Raw genomic sequence first — 16,657 nt, forward strand, 5'->3', positions numbered from 1 at the left:
TCCTTTTTTTTTTTTTTTTTTTTAATAAGTCTAGGATTAGGGGCTTGAATAATTGAACTTCTGAGCATGCAAAAAATACTCTGTTTTGTTTTCCTTCTTAAGGCTGTTTAGAAGGGTGAAGCAAGGTCATTTTACTTATTATGGTGTGAGTAATTTGTGGAATTGTGTCAGACGTATGGATTCATTCTTCTGCTAGTTTGAAAATGTGAATAAAATAATTAGCTAATATGCATGTACATTTATTTTAATAATTAATGTGTTTGTTACATGCTTTCAGCCTGTAGTATGTATTTTAATTCACAATATCAAACATATTTTAAATAGAAGTTTTTCATTTGGACAATATATATTAACGATATTGTGATACACAAACAGTTATAAATAATCTTATAGGCAGTTGTAACATACTGTTCAAATATTAATGAAATCATATTCATCTAATTCATAACCCTGCTCAATTAATCTTAAATGGCATAGTGCTAACAGTCTCACAAGGATAAAGTCTGCACAGATACGGCCAACGGCATAAATAAAGAGAAGGGGAGCACATTCCATTTGTTTAACTGCATAACTGAAAGCTCCCTCTGGACAGGAGCGAGTAAAGGACTAATTTTCTGTCACTAAAAGACATTTTCTCTTCACAGAGAGCTGAAGTACCTACTAGTCTCTATTCATCACTGCTGCAAGACTTCTTTAATATCTATTTTCTTAAGAAGTCCCAGATAACAGTAAAAGGTTTAGGCTTTGTTAGACCGCTGTAGGAAACATTGCTTAAGGAATTAACATGCATTTTTAATGAGCATGGTCTTGTTTCATTTTAGTGCAAGTCCTGTGACAGATTGCTCATTTGTCTTATATGAGCATGCTTTGCCCTTCCAGATACTGGCCTCCAGTTCTGTTGTTATAAATAGCTATAAGTTCAGCTTTAAAAGCAAAGAAGTTCAGGAAGCCTAAGAAAGAGGGTGATTTGTTGATCTGATAAAACAGAAGGAAAAAAGAAAACTATAGGCATATCGTGGTTTCAGATAGTGAAGGAGAACAGAGGAATTTAGAACTGTTACAAAGAGAGAAGTAAGAAGATTAGTTTGTGTGCTAGAATACTGATACAAACATAAAAGGAAGGAAAGAGAAACTAATCAAAACCAACTTTAGTATTTTATAGCAAAGCAACTGAAATAATATGGTAGTTGAAAAAAAAAAAGAAAATGAAAGAAGCTTCTGAAGAAGAGGTGCAGCAGTGTTGCTTTTGGAAGTATCAGAAAATTCCTTAAAAAAAAATAAAAAAAAAAGAGAGAGAGGCATAAAATAGCATGAGCTGGGAGTTGTACCATGGATGAAGAGATGTGTTTAAGACACATGATCATGGACAGAATCCAAGAGACTATAGGAGCTGTTGGAGATAAGTGATTAAAAAAAAAAAAAAAAAAAAAAAAGTATGGGAACAAGGAGAAACTGTGAGAAGACCAAGAGGAGGAGCAAGGAGGTAGCAGAATGGGGAACATCTGAGACACTGAAACTGGCACAACATCTAGATCACAGGTTTGAGAAACAAGCAGTAACTGAGAGAATATGGAAAGAAAACACATTTTAGAGGAAATACACTAGATAGCCTTGTGAGAGACACAGAGACTGGTACATGACAAAGAAAAGAAAATTTATCCTATATCTTTGAAAGTCATTGGAAGGGTTCATCTCTTTACCAGGCTGTAGAGAATAGTAGGACTGCAGCAGTAAGATATGCAAGGTCTGTTTGACAAGCGCAGGGCTAAAAAGTGGTGTGAAACAGTAAAACCTGATGTTTAGAGTTCCCAATAAAGAGAGGAAATGCAATATTCATTTTATTGTAGCTATGTATGTATGTAGCCAGTAACTATGATTTTATTTTATTTTTTGACAGCATCTCTCTCTTTTTTTTTGGGAGGGGGGGAAGGGAAAAGGGGGCGGAATTGTGGTTGAGAAATAAGCGAGATAGATGCTTCATGATTCTCCAAACTGTGTGTTGGAAGTGTCACCCCACCTTTTATCTTCTGCTTCTTTGCCATGAGAAATCTAGGTTCAGTAATGTATTTGGATTTATATCCAGTGAAAGGATTTATATGTGGACTTGGGTCTGGAGAATAACATTTTATGTTCTTTTCAGCAATACACAATTGTGGCCACTGTATTTTCGACATTAAGACAGGAACCGTGTCCCAGAGCTCCTTCAAGAGTTAAGTAATCCATGAGTGCAGAAAAAGAAACAAAAAATAGAATTTTTGGCATCACTTGGAGTATGCACAAAACCTCAGGCTTTATTGAAGGCTTTTTGAAATTCAGTCTTTGTTGACATCTCTGTAAAAAATTGAAGGTATGAGATGGTGTTGAGGGGCTGGAGACTCAATCCGGGAACTATTTGCTCATGTAAATAATCCTTAAATCTGTTCAGAGACCTACCACCTTATATGATCTGGCTCTCTGGCTCTTGCTATCAGCAAAATGCTCACAGAAGGAAAAAAAAAATGAGGGTAGCAAACATATAGCTTAAAATTGTATCTGGGCAGCTAAATTTGTTAGCATGTGAAGGAAGATTAGACCAGCCTTTAGTCCTGAAAGAGATACATAATGAGAGTTGTTATTTTTACCCTTTCTAACATGCTTTCATTTATCTTGTGGGTTTTTTAATGTAAAACCCTCAATTAATATGTTCCTTACAGTTATCAAAAGACATACTGAATGCAAAATTACTGAATATAGAGTTATAATATTCTCATTAGAAATGGCCTGTTAAAGTTCAGGTTGTTTTGTTTATCTAGGCTCAAAGGTAATGGCAATCTATATCCAATGATGGATATTACTAACACCTTCTAAAAGCCCTTGATAATAATTGACAATCTAGACTCCTGCTAAAACCAAGTTATGGATTCTAGAACTAGGCATAGACCAGCTGCAAAATAAGTTAAAATATCATCAATATAGACTGAGGATATGGAAAAAATGGGAGTCATCTTATTTGTCATTTTCAGTAGGTGCTTTTGAATCCCTTTGCTTTCCATCATTACTGATATAGCAGTTATGAAAAATCTGGCCCATTTTCATTGCATACGTATTTAAAGGACATGATTTTGAAAAATCAGTCTGTATTTCTGTCTGTGTGGCTTCATGCTCATGTTTAAATGGGGATTTTTTTTTTTCTGCATACAAAATGGCATTTTCAGAATTAAAGACAGTATTGATTTTTTTTTTCAACAAGGGGTTTGCTTATTTAATTCAAATGTGGTTAATCAATATAAATGCATTTAGCACAACAAAAACAAAGAGCAGAGACATGGAGAACCACAAGCATTAAGTGTATATACTAAGAGTGTTAGGAGCTGACAGGAAACTTCCCTAAACTTAGTATTCTATGAATCATATTTTATCATATTTATCATATCAATTTTACTATATTTTTAATCCACTCTAGCTAAAGTATTTTTTTTTCATGCTAGGTAGTAACACTGAACAAATACATTCATAGAGGAAACTGGAAGGAAAACACACCTGGAACAGGTGCCTGAGGACTCCAAAGACATTATTATATTGCAGGTCGTGACTATGAGAAATGGTGTGACAATCACAGCAGAAGAAATGAAAAGGCAGGAGCTGTTTAAACAAGAATTAAATGACACCAGGAGGGAGTGAAGGATGGTGAAGTCCACTGCTAGCAGATGAAAGAAGTGTTTCAAGCATTAATTGTTTCTGCTCAGCCCTTCTCCCTTCATATATCAAGATAATTACACTCAGTTGTCTGATTGAAAAAAAAAAAAAAAAAGAGGATGGCTAAAGTTCAGATTTTGGATGAATACTTGAAAATTCGCAATGGCTGTCTAGCAGCTCACATGCTCTGCTTACCATAATAACAAATGCCACATGCTATGCCTCTTATTGATTTCAGGAAACTTTGTATCGGCTTTCTGTTGTAGAGGGGAACTACGGTCTCACTGTTTCACATGTTAGACATCTGCAAAGTAATCACAGGAAATTACAGGGTGAGGTGACAATGAATCAGTAACACACACTGAAAATTGTGTGAAAATACAGTTCTTTTAATGCTCCTGTGTGCTCAGTCTGAACACTGATATTTGGAGGCCTCGGAGAACACAATGAATTGCAGTATGTTCCTGCTTGCACCACTGTTAGTGGTTTCATTTCAAAGCAAGCTGTCATTTAATTATTAATAAGAATTAAAAGTCGGGAATGCCAATTTTGTGTGGCATAGTTCTCTGATAGAAACTGAGTGCACATTGGTGGCACAGGGCAGCAATCATACTCGAACTTCAGCACCATGATTTAACTAAATCCAAGACAAATGTTTTTCTTGTGAACCAATGACTAAAAATACTGGGCTTGATTTATCAAAAGAATGTGTATTGTACAAGGCTTTCACTTTTTGAAACTAAATGGCAGAGAATAATCTTTTTATATGATATTCAGACAATGGCTAATGGTCACATTTTGATATTTCCAGAAAGCAGATGCACATGAGGATAAAGAAGTGCAAATCAATGTATTTGTATTAAATTATTAAAAATGGCATGCTTAAACCAAAGCTTTGCATATAGGCTTTGTTCTATTTTTCTCATATACTGCTCTCACTCTCTCCTCTTTTAGCTACAAGAATATGATCTTCTTGTTACAAAATGTCAGCCTTTCATTAAATTATAGCATCCATCTTTTCTCTCATGAAAAATACATAGTTCTATGACTGCTTATGCACTCATTTATTTATGCTGTAGGAATCTCATACTCCCCAGGCCATGACAGCACACTTGGATTATCCATTGGGCATGTTTCTGGAGTGCCATATTCAGGCTTTCCTGATGTTGATTTGTTTTGTTTTGTTAAAGAAATGAACCTGATGGAGAGAGGTTAAAGGGAAGCAAAGAGACAAATCTGCTTTTCTTTCTGCTTGCCTTCTATTTTATTTCTTCTTTCCATTTTTTTTTTGGCAAGCTTTCACTTCTAAATGTCTATCCAGTGACTGCTCACCTTTTCTTCAAGACCACTGGATACTCCAAAATAGAGTACACTCTACTCTTATACTATGTCTTTTATTGCACTTTGGCTTCTAACATGTTTCTAAATTGCTGCTACTGGTAACTGATCTGCATTTCTTATCAACCTAACTGATTATGGGAACGAATGAAGCCTTAGTGAGATGTTCAGTTTATTGTAGCATTTTCACAGCCATAAATATCTTGTCCCACTAACTGCAGTGGAGTCTATCAATCTCAAAACGTGTTCCTGGACAGTTTTCATTTCTGTCTTTATACTTCCAGGATTTTTGCTTGGCTGTATAAGGAAGTGCTAGCATTCAATTAAAAGATACTGAAAGTCTGTCAGAAATGACTGAATATTCCCACAGGTTATCAGGGTATCAAAGAGACAGCTATCTGTATTGTTTTTTTATTTTTATTTTAGAATTGTTCCAGGCTGCTGGCTTTCTAAACCACTGCAAGTAACTCTGTAAGTGAGATAGTTAATGAAAATAGCAATTATCCTTTACTATGTCTTTCAGGAGTACACAGAAAACCAATCCCTACTCTAAAGTGCCATTCTGCATTAATATGAGTTCTTTTATTGTGTGCCAGGTAATACATTTTATGCCCTTGGCAAAGATGCTGTCTTTGGTGCTGAGAGAACAGCACGTAATACTACATCTTGGAAGAAAAAAGCTATGCCAAAAAGAAAGCCTGAGCTTAATTCTCATTTCACATTTATTTTATATTGCTGTATTTCCACTACAGTTAGCTGAGCAGACTTTGATTTACACTAGTTCAAGGAAGATTAAAACCAAGCCTTCTATATCAAATGTTGGGTTTATGTATCTTTTTATTATTTGTACAGAAATGGAAACCTACAGAATTGAATTGCTTAGATAAAAAAACTCGTTGTTTTTTCCAGATTAAGGGTCTATATGATTAAAACCCTAATGTAATTTTTCTTTGTGGACAGATTTGAATTTCCTTTCCTAAAATCATGTCTGCTTTATTTTCTCCAAATTTGAAATATATATGTATAAAAGCATATATATTTTAGTATGTATACATTACACTGATGTTATATCAATTGAGCAATGAAAGATGCAAATTACTTATTCCCCGGTCTAGCTGATTAATACAATTATCTGCTATATGTTAGGGAATTTTGATTTTATAGATTTGATTTAATTCTTATCTCTATCCATACAGTGTGTTTTATTACATTTCTCATGAGAGAAAGTGTAACAGATAAACTTTCTAACTTTAACTTTATTCATACATTTGCAACCTTGTGAAGAATAAATCTGATTTCTTATGGAACTAAGGCATTTTTCAGCTTTCTTACATTTGCTATTAACAATAGAAAAACATGTACATGAGTGGAGGAATAAAGTAGGGTCGATTTGCAAAGATGAGATATAAAGAAGCTGATATAAAAGGTCTTTTATCTACTGTAATGCAGCGCTTGTGAAACAAATTGAGCCTTTTAGTCACCATATGGCACTTTCAGAGCTCTATTATTGTCCTTATAGCCTAGACCTCTGCTCTAACCAACCAAATTTCATCTCGCATCGCTCCTTATTTACTTCGTTATGTGCCATTCACATTTCCATTTGACCACTGATTCTGATTGGAAGGAATAAAATGATTCATCTCTTAAGAACAAATGAGGATGTTAGTGGAGACAAGAGCAGTAAAACTGCGCAGCTGTCTGCTGCTTATTTTTATTGACCAAAAAAAAAAAAAATCCAAATCACTTTTATCTTGTATATAAAGCTAGAAGCAAAGTCTGCTGCCTTGCTCAGAGGTACAATACTCATCCTAAGCATACACAAATAGAGTTAGTAAAGCTAAAGTATAAACATAAATCTACTGGATTAAAACTAGTCATAATAGGTAGCATGACTTAAGTATATTATAAAACATGCAATTAAAGAGTTGAAGAAGATGGAGGAAAATAATGACTGATCCAGGGAACTTGGAAATAAATGTGACTGGTTTCTTCTACTTGCAAATAGACTCTAAATCAAATCTATAAAGATATGACTTATGAAAGCACTTTCATTATGTTCGTTAGAAACACAGTCATTTATTTGAAGAGAAAATTTCACCCTTAGTCAACATCATGAAGAAAGCATCAGAGGAAAATGCAATTCTGATCCATATATTAAGAAATAAAGAGAGAGAGAGAAAACAGAGTGGGTTTTTTTGTTGTTTTTGTCTTTGTTTTTTTGTTTGTTGTTTGTTTTAAGGAAAGCTCTATTAAAGAGTGTTAAAGAGATAATGTACTCTTTACAGAAGGACTTCTGGGTGTTCTCTGTCCCTTCTTCAAGTTATCAATTCAAATTAAAGGTACTTTGGTTTATATATCCTGTAGGCCATCTTGTCAACACAGTAAAAATAAATATAAAAAGAAAATATAGGAAAATGGTTCTGTAGTTCTGGTAAATATATTATGGATTTGACAAAAAAAAAAAAAAAAAAAAAAAAAAGAGAGAAGGAGGGACAAAAAGAACTAAGCAGCAAAAGCTGTCCAAAGTCTGAACTCTTCAAACCCACCCGTGAGTTCAGTGAACATTTACCTTACAAAGAGCATGATGGGTCATGAATAAGGCAAACACACAAGAGCAAATTCAAAATGAATGTTTTGCAGGGCTTACCACTGCTTGCAAGGTGCACAGTAAGAACCTTGCTGGTGGGATGGAAAATTATTTTTAGAAGTCACTGTTGCTAGCAAACCAAGAAGCAGGAGTCTGAGAAAAGTTAAGACTGTGGATCCAATCCTGGTCCTGTTGTGATGAATAACAAAACTCCTGCTGGTGTAAATAAGAATTAATTATTTTTCCTTTGTATACAGATTTTACCACTTACAAAAATTACATTCCCAAATGTCATTTAAAAATGAAAAATGCTGAAAATTTAAGTGATAACTGACTGGATATTACATTAACTAATAACAGCAGCTAATGAAAAAGAAATAGCGCATCAACCAGTCTCCTGTAAATTCTCAGGTATCGTTTCCTTACATCAGCAATAATCATAGAATCACAAAACCATTAAGACTGGAAAAGATTTCCAAGATTATCCGGTCCAACCATCACCCTACCACCAATGTCACCCACTAAACTAGGTCCCTAAGCACCACATCCAACCTTTCCTTAAACACCCCCAGGGATGGTGACACAACCACCTCCCTGGGCAACCCGTTCCAATGCCTGACTGCTCTTTCTGAGAAGAAATTTCTCCTAATTCCCAACCTAAACCTCCCCTGGCACAACATGAGGCCAGTCCCTCTAGTCCTATCACTAGTTACCTGTGAGAAGAGGCTGACCTCCAGCTCCCCACAACTTCCTTTCAGGTAGTTGTAGAGAGCAATAAGGTCTCCCCTGAGCCTCCCCTCTTATAATAAACATAATAATAATGAAAGGCAAAGAAGCTCTTCACTCAGTACGTCCTTCTGTTGCTGGGAGCATGGCAGTCATTGCAGAATACCATATTCTACTAGCTTTCATGCTAATTCTTCTGTCTCACAGACTTTCTTGGTTTATTCCTGTACTACAAAAGTGCTTTCTTTCCCTTTTATACGTTTCTTGGCTGATGGTCCTCCCATTATGGCCAACTTCACTGAGGCCACACAAAGTCTGAAAACAAGCTTTGGCACCGCATCAACTGTAGAATTTTCTCAGCAGAGCAGGCAATGTTTATAACATGGATTTTAGACTCTATAAAATACACATAAATCCTCTAAAATATAAAAATAATTATTTGCTCAGTCTGCCCTTCACGTCTGAGAATTTGAAGGCATCTGCCAAATACTCTGGAGAAAGATGAATTTCCAGTCTAAATTGGTTTTGAAATACAATAGTACAAAATAATTTGGAAAAGTGCCCGGAGACCCCCTCAAACTGTTTGACCTGCTGTATCCCCAAACATGGAGCTTGAACACTTTGTTCTGGATTTCCATGGCTAAGTTTCCGTGTGAAATACCATATTGTTTAGTTTTGCTGCTGTGAAACTCCGAGGACTAAAATTGTGAAAACAGGCTTTATTACAGGAAAGTAGCTCCAGTCTTCAAAGATGGAGAGTAATCCCTCCACACAAACACATTATTTAGTGGTATTCTGAAAACACAATCACTAATTCTGTAAACACTGTATGAGATAAACCTTAGGGGAAACAAAAAAAAATATTGAGCAGGAAGAGGAGTGTTAAAAATCACAGTGACTGGACTGAAAAGAAAGGGTTCATTGGAAGCCTGGGAATTTCAAAGGAAAGCCTAGATTTGCCTCATATTGAGTTTTGAAGCTTCAGCAATATTCTATCACTTGCAAGTGCTGTGTAAAAACGGTTATTTTTTCATTCTTCTCTACACTGTTACGAATCCCTCTGAGCTTATCTTCTATTGGATAAGGAGAGTGGAAACCAGGGAAATAATAGAAGGGCATGGAGCAGGAGAGGAAGGAGAATTCCTGCCACATGGCTGGCTAGGAAGTTACTGAAGAAAGAGCTCACAGAGTCTTTTTCTGTTACTCTGAATTTTGATTTAGATTTTCTAATTGCACAGGCAGTCAACAGTGCATCTGCACATTAGCATTTGTGCAGTAATTTGCTCTACAAGTGAGGTATTAATTTCTTAATATTTATAAGAATATTATATTAAGAAAATAGCATACCCCTTCAAAAATTGTTACTACATGAAGAGATCTTTGGCTTTTTGCTTTTCTGTTCTTTGCAAAAGGTTCCAGAACTTGAAATGGCCTCCCTGGCTACTGGATTTATTACAGTAGAGTTCTGCACTTCTCTTACTCTTTAATTTGACCTTTCTAGATGTATTCTAATAATTTTATGTCCTATAAAGTTAATTAAGAATTGCACATTTCCACCTGTTAGTGCAGTAAAGTGCAATTGTTCTTTTGCTAGAGCATATTAATAATGTCACTAATTGAGATAATAATTGTCATGATATGGGATCCCTCATTTTGCTCTGAAGGAGTTTTACCTATGGGAGAAATAGGCAATGACCTGACATGGGAGATGTAAACCCTATTAATGAGAGAACTTGTTATTAATCACCCCACACATCTGGGGAGATCTGTCGCAGAAACAATTAGCTGAAGACAGGAGATGTTCTGACAGGCAGTAGCACCCATACCCTATTATTAGGGACTTTGATACAACCATCCAGTCAATCTGGCCAATATACCTGTGTGACACATCCTTATTTCCTCACCTTTCTTCTGGAGGAGTACGGCATTGCAATGGCTCAGACCCCCCCCCAGTGGATGGTGTGGAGGAGCCTCAGGCTGGTCTCCAGAAATCCACAGAAATGCTGTTAAGAGGCTTTGGGTGTAATAGCTTTTTTTAGACTAGCTCTTCAGGAAAACATGATCTGCATCCAGATAGCTTGCATGTCGTACCAGCTTCTTATTCACTATATCTCAGTACTGAAGGCTGTAGCGAGGTGGGGGTTGGTCTATTCTCCCACGTGCCTGGTGACAGGACGAGGGGGAATGGGCTAAAGTTGCGCCAGGGGAGGTTTAGGTTGGATATTAGAAAGAACTTCTTTACTGAAAGGGTTGTTAGACATTGGAATAGGCTGCCCAGGGAAGTGGTTGAGTCACCATCCCTGGAGGTCTTTAAAAGACGTTTAGATTTAAAGCTTAGTGATATGGTTTAGTGGAGGACTTGTTAGTGTTAGGTCAGAGGTTGGACTAGATGATCTTGGAGGTCTCTTCCAACCTAGATAATTCTGTGATTCTGTGAAATACCACTTGAAGTGTTCTTATTGGCCATGAGATTTGGTTGTCTTCTGCCTTGCCCTGGAAAAATTCTGTGTGAACCACTATCAGCAGCATTCTGTTGAAAGAAGCAGAGATGGGTTACAGACTCAATTTGTACCTGGGGTTTTTGTCTGTTCTCTTTATATTATCAAGGTATTTGAGGTATTGGCTGTATGTGACATGGGATCAGGATTTTGGCTTCTCTTCCTCTGGAAGGCTGCAGTTAAATTCCAGTCTCTAACATTTTTTTGCTGTTTTTTTGTTGTTGTTGTTGTTTGCTTGTTTGTTTGTTTTGTGTGTTTCTGCTTGTTTTGTTTTGTTTTGTTTTAATCTTAAGTTTGTACTTTGGCTTTCTGGGCTGCAAGTGTGTACTGCTGGCTCATGTATAATTTTTCATCCACTAATATCCCCAAGTCCTTCTCTGCAGGGCTGCTCTCGATGCATTCATCCCACAGTCCGTACTGATGTTTGAGATTGCCCTGACCCAGGTGCAGCACTTTGCACTTCACCTTGTTGAACTTCATGAGATTTGTGTGGAACCTCTTCATGGTATCCCTTCCTTCTGTTGAAACAGCTTCACTGCTCGGCAGGGTGTCATCCACAAACTTGATGAGGGTGCACGCAATCCCACTGTCTATATCATTAATAAAGATATTACTGTGCTGGTCCCCGTATGGACCCCTGAGGGATTGATGTGGTTTGTAACTATATAATAAGTTAGAGATGATTGTTGGTGAGATCTTTGTCTATAAGTAATCTTGCACAAGGTGTTAAAATAAATATTTGCTATCCATTCATAGGTGTAACTTTCCCTGCAAGATTTGAATCTAAGATACGCTTCTTCAGTAAATGAGGGAAAATCAAAAGCATAGCTTCCTATGTTGGAAGTGCATTATTTTTGGCCACAGTTACCTTGCCTTAACCTGCTGTGCTTGATGTTCATAACTGTTGCTGCCTACTATTCAGGTACCTTCATCAATCTCTTCATGATTGTTCCTAAGGACATTTTTTTATTATTGTTTTCAGAGGATCCAGGCTGTTCAAAACCCATCGGTGTATTAAAAGCCTGATTAAAACTCCAGAATACCTGACAGGCCTAGCTGTGGGGATTCCAGATTAACCATCTGGAATCATTTGATCTTAAATAGTATTAAAATAATGTTTCAATAAACCTATGTTTGAATGCTACCATGTTTATAATCCAATAAATGTTATCTCAATATTAGCTTTTATTCACTGAAGAAATGAATTCTCTCTCAGCTGCCTCAGCCACAGTACCTAGTCAGGTGCTTTTTTTTTTAAGGTTTTGAAAATTTCTCTAAACATGCTTAGATACCTACGCTGTCAAATAGTATGCCATATTTTTAATAATTTGCTTAAAATATGCTATAAAAGTAATGGTTCAAAGAAGTTGTTGTAGGGCCTAAAATGACATTCACACACATTAAGACTTTCTTTGAATTATCTTCCACAATTGGGAATTCTACTACAATAGAGGGTAGTTTTTATATACCATGGTTATTCTATTTTATTTTTTTTCAGGGTAACTAATCTGAGGAAGTTTCATATGAAGTAAACATTAATAGAAAATATTTGGGTTATATATAATACTACTAATGCCAGTGAAAGAAACTAAAAATGGCAGTCAGAATATCTTATTTGCCAGGGTTCTGTACAGACAACTAAACACAGACAATTCTTCCAGCCCAATTATTCACTTTCTGCAATGTAGATAAGACATAGGTACAAATCAGATAGCATAGGCATATATTGGAAAGAGAAAATAGTAAAATGTGGTAAGGAAATTGTATTTACTACTATTTACTGCCATAATTACGGCTTCAGTTCTGATATAAAAAGATAAAACAGGATAGGTTTCTGTTAGTGCAACCTCTTGATCTGTCTTAACAATCTGAGATGGATACAGCTTTCAGAAATCTGTCTTGAAAAGTCGCAGCTATATGATGTTTTCACTACATATACTGCTACCACTTATTTCAGTATAATAATCAGTCATGGTTGTACCATACCTTTTAGTAAACTAAATCTTAATAAAGCTATACAGATAATAATTTTTAAAGTTTTCACAGTAGTGAAATACTATTCAGTGGTATTTAGCAGAACTGTACAGCTGAAAAGAGATGTTCTAACAAGAAACCAGCCAGCCTACATTTTAACTGTTACTTCCCTACCTAATGTAGCTCTCATTGCTATTGGTATTCATTTATTCCATGATTCTTTATTTAGATTAGATGTTAGGAGGAAATTCTCCACTCAGAGGCTGGTGAGGCATTGGAACAAGTTGCCCAGAGAAGCTGTGGATGTCCCAGCTCTGGAAGTGTTCAAGGACAGGTTGGTTAGGTTTTGGACAACCTGCTCTAGTGGGTGGCATCTCTGCCCATGGCAGGGGGGGGTGGAACTAGATGGTCTTTAAGGTCCCTTCCAACCCAAGCCATAAAAAGGCAGTTGGACATATCTTAACATATTCTAAGGTAAAATTTTACAATTGCAGTTACCCAACTCAGAGAATAAGTTCCGATTTTCTAAGGAACAGTAACTCCTGCAGCACTATGGTTATACTCTTCAACCAAGTCTGGAAAGCACAGTTTTTAATCTTGTATATGCTTACAAAAGGGCAACCAGGTGTGCATTGATGGGGGGGTGGAAGTAGTCAAATCTTCATCATTAACTGGTCTTTTGTTGTATAGCTCCACTTCTCATATTTCATAACCAGTAAGCACTGAGAATCAATGTTTTGAAAACAAACCTATTAGCTACACACACAGCCACGTGTTTCTGCTTTCCTTTCAGATTTTTTTCACCTCCTTCTTTGGAAATGACATCCCTCATTCTGGTCTCCTGCTATTTTTGAAGTTGATCTTGAGAAAGATGAAAAGAAAAGGATGGAAAAATGGTTTCTTACTGCTCCTCTGAGGGTCTAGACCAAAGAGAAACATACTGTCTGAGCTCTGTTGTCATTTTTTTTAAACTTAAGGAAAAACAAACAAACAAACAAACAAAAAAACCTATCCTATTCGTCATCAGTATCTTCTTGTAATCAACTCAAACTTGATGCTTAACATAGATTAAGGTTGTCCACAATCTGGATAGGTGTGTCCACGTTCTGGATAGGTGTGGCTAGACGTCTGGCTTGCAATGTATCAAAGGTGCATCCTGGAAAGAATTACAATTTTATTCTCATGTACAGCCCAGGGTCCAACAGTAACTTATGTTTTGTTTGATGTTGAAGATATTTACTATTTCTTGGTGATCATCAGTTTAACCTATCAAGAAGGTAATATCTGGTATAAAATAGTCTCTCTTCACCATCAGAGAATAATAATCTCCCTGCCTTGTTCCTCCTTTCAGCTTTAGATAGGTTTCCTGTGTGTCGTATTTCTTTAATAATAATTGAATTTTGCCCACATAGTAGCCAGCAGAAAATCTGAGGGGATCAGATTCTCCTTTGTATTTCATCTGCTCTTGTTATAGATGTCACACAAAGTTATGTCCTGTCTAGGTTCATAACAACTTTCATGATGTTTTTCATATATTGGTCTGAAAAAAGGCAGTTTGACTGTCTTACAATTTTCCCTTTACAATGGGGACTCAACAAGGAGTATGAATCATTATTGACACACTCAAAATAATCTGTCATACTGCCTTAAAATACTAATGAGAATACCCTTGAGTCTTTTGATATTAGTAGCTGTTTCATGTTGTAATTGAATTTGAAAAGCTCTGTTAAGATTTTTAATCCTTTGACAGTAACTTCTTATTTCTAGAATAAAATAGTTTGAAAAGTATTTTAGATGGCAGCAGTATGAAGAAACCGTTCGCACTTGATCTGTATGTGAACAATGTGAGCCAACCATACACTGTAAATACTCCCAGATACAGAAGTTTTAAAGGAGTGCGTAATTTAGTACCACAAGCTTTCTTCTGAGGTTACATTTTCTAGATGTTTGATCATCTTTATAATTCTCATCTGGACTTATCATTAATTGGTTCACATCTTTGCTGAAGAGAAGTCTCCAAAATTCAGACAATCTGTGATCTGATGCATTATTGGTGCTGTGTACTAGAGCACTGCTGATTCATGAGGAAATTCGGTTTTGCATCCCACTATGCCATCTGATATTTTTACAACAGTATAAGATTATCAAGTCATAGTTAGGTTGTGATTCGTTACTGCTATATAGCCTGTTGTTTAGTTGATTCTGTCTCTGAGCACTTCATTAGTCCTAGTTAAGTATAGTAATTTGCACTTGGTCTCACTGAATTGCATCATATTTTTTTCCAAACCCTTTGTCAGTTTGTCAAGATTGTTTTAATAATAATCTTGTTTTTGGCTTGCAACTCCATGACAGCTTGCTTCTGTCTGGAAGTGTAAAAGGCATAATTCAGATAACCAGGTGACTAATGAAAATGCTGGATAGTACTGGACCCAAATGAATTCAACAGACCCCTGTTGGTTACTGACTCTTAATTTGATAAAGAATCATGGGTAGATATTTATGAGTTCAATTTTCAAGACAGTTGTTCAATCTATATAGCAATACTCTGGTCTAAACTATATTTTCATAGTTTGCTTATAAGAATGCCAACCAATGTCAAAATGCTTACTAAAAACAAGATTTATCACACTTGTTGCTTCTTCCCTAACCACAAAGCCCATTAGCTCTCCTGAAAAAGAACAGACTTGATTTAACATGGTTCAGTTTCTGATAAATCCATGTTGGCTATTACCTCTCACCTTATCTTCTTAGTAGTATGTTTATTTACCCATTAATAATTTGATTTCTTGTTTCAATAAGTTTATGGTAATTGAAGTTAGGAACATAATTCTATGGGTCATCTTTCCCTTCCCTTTTCCTGTCTTAGTGTAAAGATAGATAGGGACAATCTTTGGCTTTCTGATGTTCTTCAGCCTCTCCTGTTTTAATCAAATTCTAACAAGTCGTGTACATATTTGAGATTGCTTTAGCAAGACCCTTATATGCTTTCAGGCGAATTCACCAAGATTAGTATATATGCATTTCTTCTGATTTCTAATTTATATGAATTATCTATAACATATTATTTCCTTATTCTCACCCGAGTCCTTCATCAGTTGTGTCAGTGGCATTATTTTGCTGACTATATTTAATCTTTCTACTGAAGATGAAAGTAAAGATAAAAAATACTAGGATTTTCAGCCAGTGCAAGGCTGTAGTTTTGTATTAATTATCTTAATATCAATGCCATTTAACACAGCCAAACCTCTTCTCTACCTGCTTAAATCCATGCCCCTGTTCAGCTGGAGGAGATGTTTGTGCATATGCAATGGGCTGGAGAGCTGGTGGGTGACCTGCCCATGCTGGAAAACAATTATTGCCACTGCATATTCCTACAGCCTTAGGGTCACATCACTAAGGACTGCAACAGCTCTTTCCTTGAGCTTGCCCTTTTTTAGTAATACATATGAATATTTTTTATTACGCTTTTTTTTTTTTTTTCTTGGCAAAGATCCATACCAGCTCTGGATGCCAGGAGAAGTAGGCTTACATTTCTTTGCCTGACTTCCTCTCCTTCAGGCTGTGTAATTCAGAGTCTGGCTTCCTGTCAGGACAAAACCAGAATAAGCACCTGTGTCCTGGAAAGAAGTCTGGGTTTGTTTTCCATAAAGAAGATCTACATGCTGTAGCCAAAAGATCAGTCTAGATGATCCAAGGTCAAGGACTGCAAAGACATGCTCCAGTAATACCTGTTTCTGGTCAAGATGCATTCTCAGAGCTACAGTTTCTGCTTTGGCTCTTCTTGCAGTTGCAGTTGCAAAGTGTAGACTCTATGTCCACATTTGCATTTCTGAATAACAGTATCCTGATGTTTGGTTCT

The 16,657-nt window shown here is 36.2% G+C and overlaps 1 protein-coding gene across 5 annotated transcripts in view; it reads left to right on the top strand.

Annotated features, from left to right (window-relative positions):
• The window catches only part of NKAIN3 (sodium/potassium transporting ATPase interacting 3), a 370,144-nt gene that overhangs the window by 312,886 nt on the left and 40,601 nt on the right, over window positions 1-16,657 (top strand). The window contains exon 5 of one of the 5 annotated variants that reach the window (XM_040545734.1): window positions 3,468-3,657. The exons of the other annotated variants lie outside the window; for them this stretch is intronic. Within the exon in view, the coding sequence (XP_040401668.1) occupies window positions 3,468-3,536 (69 nt within the window). The 3' untranslated portion in view covers window positions 3,537-3,657. Of the gene's footprint in view, window positions 1-3,467; window positions 3,658-16,657 lie in introns of those variants that run through there. 5 annotated transcript variants of the gene reach the window in all.

The sequence above is a fragment of the Cygnus olor genome, chromosome 2, assembly GCF_009769625.2.
Source record: "Cygnus olor isolate bCygOlo1 chromosome 2, bCygOlo1.pri.v2, whole genome shotgun sequence".
Lineage (NCBI taxonomy): Eukaryota > Metazoa > Chordata > Aves > Anseriformes > Anatidae > Cygnus > Cygnus olor.